Raw genomic sequence first — 12868 nt, 5'->3', positions numbered from 1 at the left:
TGTGCATGTATGTAGCACATTTACCCACGGACCTTACAGAGTTATCTGATTTAATAGTTACAGCATTCCTTTGAGGATTGGGGTACGTACTGTCCCCAGCTGGCAGGTAAGGACAACAGAGCCCAGAGAAGCTGAGGTAGCATGACTTAGGTCACACTCCACTGGTGGTGGAGCTGGAAGTAGAGTGCTAGGCCACTTGATTCCTTTTTCTTTTCTTTCCTTTTTCTAGGCTATGCAATACATTATAGAACACACAATATATTTATGTTCATATATTTCTCTATCCTGGGGTAATTCTACACTGAAATCTGGGTGGGTATTTATTGTCTTTGCGTCAAAAGATGGCCACTGATCTGATAAATAATGAATTCAATTAGAAGGAACATTAAATGATTTCTCATGGACTTTGCTGGTAGCTGTCTTTCAGCACACTGCATTGAAATATGCTGTTTCCTATCTTGTTGAACTTGGAAGTTGCTTTACAGATCGCACCATATACAACTTGTTTAATTAATGGGATCTACTGGGAACAAAACACCCCTCGTCTCCTAACCCGCCAAGATGCTCAGAGTCTCCTGGCTCCAGGCAAATTCTCAGATGCTGGTGTTGAAGGCTGCCCTGCATTACCACATAGGTAGGGACTTTACTTCAGCAATGATGGCAGTTTTTAGCAGCAGGGCTCACTGTAAGGGTATCACACATGGGGAATCCACATATCACAGGACTTGCCTGTTAATGACCAGTTGTCTGCCTTATCTTATTTGACCTCTTGGCAGCATTTAACAGTTAACCTTCCCTCCTTCTTGAAACTCTTTCTTAGCTTCTGTGTCTCCACATGCAGCTCAAAAGTAGCTTCCCCAGTGAGGTCCTCTCTTGCTTCCCCATTCCCATCTCTCTCTAGTCTGTTACTCTGGTTCTTTTTCTGAAATCATGATCATTCATTTTCCTGTGTTTATGATTTTTCCTCTCCTCCTAGAACTTAATCATGTTTTTTAAAGATTGGCACCTGAGCTAACATCTGCTGCCAATCTTTTTTTTTTTAATTTTTCTTCTCCCCAAAACCCCCCAGTACATAGTTGTATATTCTAGTTGCAGGTCCTTCTAGTTGTGCTATGTGGGATGCCACCTCAGCATGACCTGATGAGTGGTGCTAGGTCCACCCGCAGGATCTGAACCAGTGAAACCCTGGGCCAGTGAAGCCGAGCAGGCAAACTTAACCACTCAGCCACGGGGCCGGCCCTAGAACTTAATCTTAAGGAGAGGGATCTTATTTATCTTGGTCACAAGTAACCAGTACATTGCCTGACATATAATATACATTCAAATGATTATTAAATGTTCAATTAATTAATCAATAAATATTTGTGGAACATCGGTCTACCTGGCACTCTGCTAAGCTAAAGGATAGAGAAGAGTAAAAGATATGGTTGCTACCCTCAGGCACATAGCTGGCATGAAGTAAATGCTAAGGGAATGCTAGAAGCAATCAATATCACAAGACTTTAGAAGACAGCATGGGCTCAGCAAAGCCTTAAGAGGGAGGGGTGAGGAGAACGAGAATTTCACGTGGTAGGTTTGGTGCTTGATAAATATGGAGCCACCAAAACACAATTTAACACAGTGAGCGGGACAGTCTGGCTCTGGTATAGTGTTTATATAGGCTAGTGGTAATTGGAGATTGGGCAGGAAAATTGTGGTCAACCTTTAAAGGATTTCAAATGCTGAGCTGAGACATTTGTTCATAATTCTAGAGATTTCCATGTAATAACATATAAAATTATGTTGTACTAACCAGGGTGAAGGGAGTTGGTGAAGTAGGTTAACTTTAGTCTGTTTTCAACAATTTCTCTAGGGAAGGGATTTCCCACTTTTCTTTCTTTTCCTTCTCCTCTCTTCCTCCCTCCTCTGCCTCCTCCTTCTTTTTCTCCCTCCTCCTTGTGGAGAGTGAAACTCACTGGGGAAGAGTCTGTGTATCCCAGAAGAACGCAGTGTCCTGAGCAGTGAGCTGTAGAAAAAAGAGCTAAGAGCCTAGGAAATAGTAGGCATCCACCTTGAAAATTTTCTAAGCACCTTACATTTTTATTCATTTTTTTATCTTGTTGGAGACTTCAGAGTTCCATGCTCTCAGCTAAGTATTGATGTTATTTTCAGACTTGTGGCAATATGTGACATTTCAGCGGACACAGGAGGATCTATAGAGTTTATGACCGAGTGTACGACAATAGAGCATCCCTTTTGCATGTATGATGCAGACCAGCACATTATTCATGACAGGTGAGTTTGCTAAAGCTGTTAGATGCATAATAATATGTTCACTTACCTTTATATACTAGTGTTAAAATACTCAGTATTTTACATCTTTATGAAGGCTAGGTAAATTTCTAGAGATATGCTTAAATGTATTAAAAAATTTGGTAGAAAAACCACATGCAAATTTGAACACTTAAATCCATATACACTATATTCAAATGGGAGGTGAGTTGCTGAAGAAGGAAAAAGTTTTGTTTGAAAAGTCCTGTTTATTTTCTTACATGCTTTGGTACAAAATTACAAATGGTTATGAAGCAAATATAATGGAGTAGACATCTGGAAAAGTTAGAGCTTACAAATAGCATTTTGTACATCTGAATAAAGCATATTGCTTCTCCTAGTGTTGAAGGCTCTGGAATTCTGATGTGTTCCATTGACAATTTGCCGGCAGAGCTTCCAATTGAAGCCACAGAGTACTTTGGAGACATGCTTTACCCTTATGTTGAAGAAATGGTAAGCAGACCGGTGGCATCTACAACAACTCTGGGGCTTTAAATAGAACTACGGAGTCATCTTATGAATGTTCTGGTCTTCTGTATCTAAGAAATCTGTTGTAAAAGGAAATGCCAACCCTTCCCTGAAGTACTTACTGACACCCTTATTTTGCATATTCTGCTTACTTGTCTCATGGGAAGTATGGTTATATAACTGCCTTCATGCTTAACTACAATTACATTTGTCTCTCATTATGCATATTTTGCATACATAAGAATGCATAAGAGTGTTCATGACATGTGAGATAAGACTTGTTTTATATTCAATTCTTTCTGCTGGCTAAGTCACTTCATACTGAAGCATTCTTACTGTGCTGTGATTAACAGATTTGAAAAATCAGAAATATGGAAAATTTCATTGGATTTTAGTCACTAATGCTTACTTGAGTGACAGCTTTGCCAAGGTCATGTACTTTTTGTTGTGATCAGTGATTGACTACTAAAATACTACTGTGTTATCTAAATTCCATTTTCTTTGCCAAAGATAAGCTTTCTAATTTTAGTATTTATCCTATGTTCATGCCAATCCTGCTTTATTTCTGTTGGTAATGTCTACCTCTGACAATGATTCCAAAGCTATGAATAGTAGCTCTTGTCCTTTTCATCCTACTTTTATTCAGGAGCTCTCACACTAAAATGAGACAGTAGTTAGTGGGGCATGAATAAGTGAAACTTCCAGGCTGTGATCTTCCTTTCTTTCCTGGGTGGTTTCATTTTGACCTTTTACTTTTCCTCCTGGAATATGTCCACAGGAAGACATAATAGGCTTTGGAAAATGCAGGCAGCTAGCATTATCATGGTTGGACACGATGTTATATTGCACCTACCATGTGCCAGACTATATTCAACTTACTCTATATTTAATTTTTAAATGCTCATGAGAACCCTGTCCAGTCGGTGCCATTATTAACCTCCTTACTGATTTGGAAACTAAGACAAAGAGAAGTTAAGGCTGAGAAGGTTGCTTATTCAGTGTTGGATCTGTAGTGGGTCTGGGATTGGTGCTGAGGGATTAAAGTAACGTGAGAAGGACAGTACAAATGCCAGGTGTCACTGGAGACGTCGACCTGCATTCTGGCCTTGAGCGGGGCACGCCTTCCTTTCTGAGCCTCAGATGTTTCTCCTGTAAAATCAGGCTGTTTTAATATATAATCTTATTGCTCCCTCCAGTTCTAACATTCTGTAATTGTAAATGTCGAAGTGGCTGAAAGGCATGTATATATAAAAGAAGTAGTAATAAATTTACCTGGATGTTTACCGTTTGTTTTTTTTTTTTAAAGATTGGCACCTGGGCTAACAACTGTTGCCAATCTTTCTTTTTTTTTCTGCTTTATCTCCCCAAACCCCCCCGTACACAGTTGTATATCTTAGTTGCATGTCCTTCTAGTTGTGGGATGTGGGACACCGCCTCAACGTGGCCTGATAAGCGATGCCATGTTCGCGGCCAGGATCCGAACCCTGGGCCACCGCAGCGGAGCGCGTGAACTTAACCGCTCAGCCAGGGAGCTGGCCCCTGTTTACCGTTTTTGATGACGTTCATTCATTTCTCTCTGGCATCATTTCCCTGCAGACTGAATAAATTCCTTCAGCTCTTTAAGGGAATTTTTTATTTCAGATATTGTCTTTTCAATTCTAAAATTTCTATTTGGTTCTTTTTTTTTTTTTCCTCTTTATCTGCTGGGAATTTCTATCTTTTCATTTATCATGAGTGCGCTTTTTCTTTATCACATGGCGCATAGTTATAAAAACCACTTTACAATCTTTGCCTCATATTTCTGAAATTCTGGATCAGCATAGGGTTGAACATTATTGGTTGTCTTTTCCCTTAAGAATGGATCAGTTCATAGTTTTCTTAGGTTGAATAATTTTGGATTGTTTCCTGGATGATATGAATACAGTAGTTATGCTGTGGAGATTCTGGAATGTTACATTTCTCTGAAATGTGTTGGTTTTTTTGTTTTAGTGGACAATTAGCTTGGCTAGACTTAAGCTGAAAACACTGTCTCCCCTGAGGTGGGAGGGTAGCTCTAGTAAAAGTTCAGCTCTTTCATCTGTACCTGGGCTGCAACAGTCTGACCTGCACGTGCTCAGCTGGGGGGTCATCCAGAGACTTGGAACAGAGTTTACATGGAACTTCACTTTTTCTGAATCTATCCTTTCTGGCATTTCCCCCTCACACTCTTGAGGCTGTGGTTGCTCTGAGTTCCACTTATGTTTCCTTAGATGAGAAAGTCAGTGAACCTACTGCATGTTTTTACCTCCTTGAACCACATGGCCTGTCCTCAGGAAAATGCCAAAGGAGCAGGAAACTCAACTACTGCTCTGGTTATTTCCTCCAAGTTTTGACAGAGGTGGTATTGCTTAGATTCTGATGACTAAGCCAACTTCTCTAAACTGCTCACAGCTCCTTCCTTTTTTACATGACTATGGTCCTTCAAACTTTATGGTGGGATTGTTTTGGGGACATCTATCTCAGCCTTAGCTTTAAGCACTGGACATTTGTGAAAATTGATGACTGTCTCTATTTCATAGTCTTGATATATGTGTATCTGCTTACCCCCCAAAGTTCAGTATATTGTCTATGTTCTCTTCTGCTAACTGTGTGGGAACTGTATTTAGAGTATATGCATGGTCCTTTGCCCCCAGATTCCCCTTATTGACTTAAGGGCCATCCAGACCCTGTAGCTTGCAGGGCACAGGCTATCATTTTGAACCAATATAGAAGTTTTGTTTCATTTGAATTCAGGAGATATTTACTGAGTGTCTGTTGGAATAGGACACAGCTATGGATGAAGAGAATTAAAACACAGCTTCTACCTACAGAAGCATGAGGTCCAGAAAGGGGATGAGACAAGAGTGCAACCCTGCCATAAAGTGCAATGTGACAGCTGTTGGAAAGATGTGAATGTAGTTGTGGAGAGGTCGTGTTCTGTTGGGTAGAATCAGGAAAGGTTTTATAAAAGAGGTGGCATTTGAGCTGGCTCTTGACACATGTATAGGATTCGTTCCTTTGCATGGGAGTGGGAGGCATACGATGTGATGGAGACAGGAGAGGAAAGGTGGGAGTTAACCTGACGTTGGGTTTCTGTGAGTTGTCAAGTCTGGTGGAGAAAAGGTAACTATGTTGGTTCCATATTGGGAAGGGTCTTAACAGTGGAATAAATAGCTTGAAATTAATCTAGGAAAGAGTGATGAGCTCTCAATGTGTTATATGTGAAAGTGACAAGACATACCACATGCTTCAGGACCCTTGTGCTTCTAGTGTTGTAATGGTTGAATTCTAGCAAGGGAGACAGGTAAATGCAGTAACTGAGCAGCTTTTCGTTTCTTTTTTGTTTGCCTTTCTTTAGGTGGACTCATGACAGTTATTCAGTTTTCTTAAGAAAAAGATCCATTTAATTTTAAGTAATTATTTCCTGTATCCACTAATATATTTATTAAATATTAACCATTTTATAATGTAGCAGGCATATGGTGAGATGCCAAGTGCAGTTCCTACTTTCAAGGTGTGCTTGGGGGCAGCTTTTGGTAAAGGCTCCACAGAGGAGGCAATTCTTCAGCTGCATCTTGGAGGACAAAAAGAGAGGTCCAGGTAGAGGAATAGCACGTGAGGCATCTACATGGGGTAGCACAGAGGCATGGGAAAGCATGCTGCAACTAAGCAGCTCTGAGCTGTTTCTAGGACTCAAGTGTTGGGTATGAGGCAAAAGGGCAAGCCAAGGTTGCAGAGGCAGAACCAGACTGTAGAGGGCCTTGTAGGTCACGCAGGGAGCTAGAGGTTTTATCATAAAGGCCATGGAAAGCTACTGCATTATTTTAAATAGGCACAGGAGAAATAATCAGATTTGTGTTTTAGATTGGAGATAAATGGAAGGAAGAAAGGTGGGAGGTAGTTCCCATGGTTCTTGTAAGGCCTAAATAAAGCTGTAGAATTGACATAAAGAGCAGAGAGAGTGAAAAGACACACAAGAGTTTGGTGGTTTAATCATATGCCGAGTGAAATTCGATCCTCATTTTATTGTCTACTCGTGGCTCCTGGCCTGTAGGGTGGTGGGGAGGTGGAGAAGTTTGATTGAGAAGGGGATACTCCAAAGGTGCCTGGGAAAAAGAAGCAGTGGGAGGACCCTTGGTGTGTCAGTTCCATGGGGTCCCCAAAGTATACCCTGTTTTATAGGTATACTTACCTGAATAGATATCTGGGAATACATAGTCTAGATGTCTTGTGTTTTAGATACACAAAAGTAGTTTTATATTTATTTTAACAAGTAAATAAATACTATCCTGCCAGCATCTGCTAGGTACATTTTGCTCTTTCTTAGTTGGGTGAGTGTCCTGGACCTTAGCCTATGATTGGGGAGGAAGGATTGTCTCCCTAAGGGCTTGACCAACAGAAGCAACCATGCTGACTCATGACCTTTATCCCTTGGCAGTCTATTCAAGAGTTGGATACCTTGGAAGAAAAGAGGAGGACTAGAAGGATGTTAATATGGGAGATGTGGCTTTTGTGGTTGACCATCTGACATTCTTGCGAGATAATGGGAAGAGTGTGGATGACTTCTTGAGGTCTACTTGCTCAAGTCATTTTCCTTGCGGACTTTGAAATGCTAATGTGCCTATATGTAGAACTAATATTCATCTGAGGAGACTCCCTATTGCAGGGTTGGTGGCCCTGCTGTCTGGAAGACTCATTCTCGACTTCTAATAGAGCAACCTGAACTTTGCAGTGAGATAGAGACCCTCTGAGGGAGGAGCGACTGTAAAGCTCGTGATATTTGCCAGCATGCTCAGTATGACACATCTCGCTGGTGGGCAAGGATAAGCTGTTTTGTGTTTCCAGCAAGCAAAGGTGATTGTAATCACATTCTAGTTTTAAAACTGGAAGTTGTGCTAAAATGACCTGCTCTTTGGGGCAGAATTCACTGCTTGTGGAAGACTGACTTCTCTTACCGATTATTTCTATTCAGTGATCTTCAGATAATTGTATTCTAAATTCTTTTTTTCTTTTGACTAATATTTTAATGTGGATACAAACATGAAGAAGCCTTCTTTGCAATGTCATTGATCTCTTACCAATCTTATTTTCATTTCAGATATTGTCAGACGCAACACAACCTCTTGAAAGTCAGAATTTTTCTCCTGTGGTGCGAGATGTAAGTTATGAAAAGAATTTCTTTCCATGAGTGTATTTTTTCCACCATCATCCTCTCTCTCCTCTTTCTCTTCCTCTTTGTCTCTCTCTGTCCTTCTCTCTCTGTCACTCTGTCTCTTCTCTATCAGTCACAAGCCTATGTTTTTGGGACTAAAATGTGGATACTAAAGAGATGTCTTGTGTCATATACATTTAGGCAGTGATTACATCCAATGGTACATTGCCTGATAAGTATAAATATATCCAGAAACTCCGAGAGAGCAGGTAAGCATTGTTCAAATCCTCTTGTTTTATGCAATTATTCTTATCTTGGAGCTCATGAGTATTTTTTAATGCTTCCGTGTGAATTTGTGATGCTAGGTTTATTCAATATGTAAATTTTGAAAATGTCTGTAAATATAGGAAATTCAAACTAAGTGACTGGCTGAAACCAGTGTGAATTCTTCTTCCCTGAATGATATTGTAGCATCCTTTTGGCTTTCTAATATCCTATGTAGACTTGTATATAAGCAATTGAAAACCCAAACGGATGTCCTTTGGGGAAACCCTTGTTCTTCCTCTAGCATTTTGCATACTGTCGCACCTCAGTTATTTTCTCAAAGGAAAATGAGCACATGAACCCTTTCTGTGGTGCTTTCAGTCTGGTTTTTCTTGGACTCTCTTTTGTTTAATATACTGTTTAGGGAAGTGGGCTCTTGGTTAGAAATTAAGAAAAGAAATGAGGAAAGAAAATGGTAGAGGTCAGTTTTCCCTGGAGAGTCTTACGAGGAGGAAGGTGCTAAAAAGTAATGTGGCAAAACTACTCCGGAGAATAGTTTTCTTAGAAAGGAACTTAGCTAAGGCCTTTGTTTCCTTTGTTGATTTTACTACTCAAAGTTTGAAAACATTGACATCTCTGGAATGTTCTGGTCCCCTTCAGCTGATTGTACTGGATCTGTGTTTATATCTCCTCCACTGGTCTATGCACATTTAACAAAATAACTCAGGCATGGAATTCTCTGGAGAAACCAGAGTGATAAAATTAAAAACAAACCAAAAAACTGCCTTATCTTTTTTTCTCAGTTTTTCTGCCTACAAGAAGTAAATACGCGATCTGGTCAGATCAAGTATACTGTTATGCTTTTTCGTATGTGTTAGTTTGCTTATATTTACTTTTTATGTGTCAATGAAATAGTGAAATATTCTGGCATAAGATACCATGAGTGTATAATTTGTTTTTTGAAAAAGCAGCTAGCTCTATAAACCCATCGGAGAGTCACTTATAGAGGAAACTTCATGTGTGTTTATTTTTCGTAGATCTCTGTTTCTTTTTCCTTTAATTTTTAATTTTAAAAAATTTTTTGAGGAAGATTAGCTCTGAACTAACATCTGCTGCCAATCCTCCTCTTTTTTGCTGAGGAAGACTAGCCCTGAGCTAACATCCATGCCCATCTTCCTCTATCTTATACGTGGGACGCCTACCACAGCATGGCTTGATAAGAGTGCGTAGGTCTGCACCCAGGATCTGAACCAACAAACCCTGGGCTGCCAAAGCAGAACGTGTGAACTTAACCACTGTGCCACCAGGCTGGCCCCCTCTCTGTCTTTTGATTTTCATCATCTGATGATCTCTTATAAACTAATCCTAATGATGTGTCTAATGTGACCAGTCACGATGATATCTCCCCCTTATACATCATATTTCATGTAGCAGCAGGTCTACTTGGCTCCAATTGCCAGGACTTTCTGCCCTCCTTCCCGGGTGGAATCTTGTGCCAAGAGACTGACAGTGAAGACTGCATTTTGAAAGGCAATTTAATCTATCTTGAACCCTGCCTTATTCTTATGTTCTCTTCATCACTTAACACAGTGATTATTAACCTGGAGCCTGGAGTGTGGAGTTTGGGGCTGCTGATGAGATGGACAGCATTAGAATCTATGAACAAGTTTTCAAAAGTATATTGTGAACATTTTATATTTGGACATCAAAATAGTATTTTTTAATTACGCATACTACAAAAAGTGTTGTTAGAAAGGACATACAATAACCAAATAATAATGGTTCTTTCTGGGAGGTGAAATGGGATGGGGATGGTAGTTAAAGGAGACCTCACTTCATCAGTAATATGAATGTGTTGGGGGTGAAGAGAGGCAGGGACATTTTATATTTGTGTTTATTTATTTATTATTACAACTTTTTTTATTGAGCTATAATTGACATATAGCATTATATTAGTTTCAGATGCACAACATAATGATTTGATGTTTGTATATATTGTGAAATGATCACCACAATAAGACTAGTTAACATCTGTCACCATACACAGTTAGAATTTTTTTTTCTTGTGATGAGTACTTTTAAGATTTACTCTGTTAGAAACTTGCAAATATGCAATACAATATTATTAACTATAGTTACCATGCTGTATATTACATTTCCATGACTTACTTATTATAACTACAAGTTTGTACCATTTTGCCCATCCCCACCCCCCTATATTTATTTCTATTCACTTATAATTAATGAAAAAGGTAAAACTTGAGAGACATCCTGGCCTAAAAGATTCCAACAACAGAGCCTGCTGCATAAGCCCCTGGCACCTGACCATTTCCATGGTTTTCCATTGGTATTTGAGAATTTGATTTGAAAGTTTTAACGAGTATCTTCCATATTTAAGACGAAATGTTCTGAGCGTTAATGGGTTTACAAAGGTGGATAAGACTTAATCACTGTGTTGGAAGTCATAGTTTGTAGGAAAGACAACGAGTTATCTGTCAGGGGGTACAGATTCCAACAGAATAAACTGTTTAAGAATTAAAATCCTGCCTAGTAACTTGTCTTAGATTTCTATGTTTAACCCATGGCATTTGTCATTTCAAAATTATGGTTTTAACTGTTTTCAAGTGGCCCTAAAGATAAATGACAAAATAATGTCTAATATGGATAAAAATAATCTCCTCCTCAAGTTATTGTCTTCTCAGATTGTTGTGAGGAGTAAATAAGGTTTTTTGATGTAAAGCCCCTAGCGTGGTTTTGAATCACGTCCCCTGGAGGGATAAAGTGTGCGACCAAGCTGCTCGATCGTGAGTAAGCCAGGCAGTGGTCGAGCATCTGCACCTCACTGGTGGTATCGGAAATTCAGGACAGTCTATGGACTCACACCTCAGCAATGTCATGGTCTGTTGTTCATCATACAAAATCCAAAATAGTTAATGAAAAATGTTGGTATAGGGAGCTCCTGTTGAGGTTCTTATTGGAAGAAATGTGGGAAAAATTATTGCCTCATAGTCTAAGTTTTAATCTGGTTTGGGGATAAGATTTTGTTATTCAAAATTTTTTTGTTAAATTTTTCTCCCCCTCCCCCCTTTTTATTTATAGGGAGCGTACTCAGACACTCTCAGGCACCAAGAAAAAGGTCTTGGTTCTTGGAACTGGTTACATATCTGAGCCTGTACTGGAATACCTGTCAAGAGATGACAACATAGAAATAACAGTAGGTAAGCAAAGCCTAATTTTTAAAGAAGAAGAAGAAGAAAAATCGATTTTAAAGCATGTTTACTCTGTGAATTTTATATGACTATTTTGTTTTTAAACTTTGAAAAATTATCTTTGGAGATATTAAAATGTGTTTTACTCCCTGACTAGTGAAGGAAATCTAAAAATTAGACTTTTTTATTCTTGAAATAGGCTCTGACATGAAGAATCAAATTGAACAGTTAGGAAAGAAATATAATATTAATCCTGTTAGCGTGGACATTGGTAAACAAGAAGAGAAGTTGGGCTCCTTGGTGGCAACACAGGATCTTGTCATCAGGTTAGTATCTAGTGAGAAATGACTGCCATATGCTTAGTTCTTATTGTTGCTATTTCTCTTTCTGTGTTTCCTCTTTCTTCTCTTCTTTTCTCGTCTCTTTTCTCTTTAAGTACACTTTTTAATTGAAGTGTGCATCCAGAAAAGTACATAAATCGTAAACGTATAGCTCAATGAATTTTCACAAAGTGAACACACCATGTAACCATCATCCACGTCCAGAAACAGAATATAATAGTACCCCTGAAGCCCTTCCATTTCTAGCCCTATTCCACAAGAGTGGGCACTATCCTGGCGTCTAACAAATAAATTAGTTTTTGCTTGTTTGCAACTGTGTACAATTGGAATCATTCAGTATGTTCTCATTTGTGGCTGTCTTCCTTCATTCACTATTGTGATTATGAGAGCTGCTTGTGTTGTTTTCTATAATTGCAGTTTATTCATTCTCACTGATGTGTAATATTCCATTGTGTGAATATCTCATTATTATCCATTTGACAGTTTTGGATGTTTAGGTTGTTTCTGAAATTTGGCTATTATGAATTGTGCTGCTGTGAACATGTTAGTATTTGTCTTTTGGTTACCATATATACACATTTCTGTTGGTTATCCACCTAGAAGTGGAATTGCTAGATCATGATGTATTCATGTTTCATACATTTTGGTGGCTATTTTATCCTTTAGACTTATGCAGCTTAAATGAAAATGTAGCTTCTCTAGCTTTATGACCATCTTAAGTCTTATCATGGGAACAGATCTTGAAATACAGTGTTTATTACTATAATAAAAATGCATATCTAACTTCTAGATATAGAGCTACATGAGGTTCACTCTATAATTGAACTTGGTTTTGAAAATACCAAAATGTTAAGAATAGCTATTTATTCTCAGAATATAATTTTTCCAAGATAGAAGGAAGAAAGTTACCTGCTCATTCAGAGTTAGGTCACTTTCAGAGTTAGATCAGATTCAAGTGATATCTTTGGAGGAAGTTCTGTGATGTCCTACTTTAAAAAACAGCCTTGGAAAACAGCTACAATGAAAGGTAATTCTAAGTGAGAACTTTTGTGCTCTCTCTTGATATATTTAAATGTGAGCTCACTTTGGGCACTTAAAATGTTATT

At 38.8% G+C, this 12868-nt stretch overlaps 1 protein-coding gene across 1 annotated transcript in view; it reads left to right on the top strand.

The window, feature by feature from the left end:
* Positions 1-12868, top strand: part of AASS (aminoadipate-semialdehyde synthase) — a 55340-nt gene that overhangs the window by 21216 nt on the left and 21256 nt on the right. Inside the window, exons 9-15 of the mRNA XM_001502175.5 lie at positions 486-634; positions 2152-2274; positions 2652-2763; positions 7895-7954; positions 8150-8217; positions 11312-11430; positions 11621-11747. Coding sequence (XP_001502225.1) covers positions 486-634; positions 2152-2274; positions 2652-2763; positions 7895-7954; positions 8150-8217; positions 11312-11430; positions 11621-11747 — 758 coding nt within the window. The remainder of the gene's footprint in view (positions 1-485; positions 635-2151; positions 2275-2651; positions 2764-7894; positions 7955-8149; positions 8218-11311; positions 11431-11620; positions 11748-12868) is intronic.

The sequence above is a fragment of the Equus caballus genome, chromosome 4, assembly GCF_041296265.1.
Source record: "Equus caballus isolate H_3958 breed thoroughbred chromosome 4, TB-T2T, whole genome shotgun sequence".
NCBI lineage: Eukaryota > Metazoa > Chordata > Mammalia > Perissodactyla > Equidae > Equus > Equus caballus.
The sequence above is the reverse complement of the archived record's forward strand: the minus strand, read 5'-3'. Positions and strand labels throughout refer to the sequence as shown.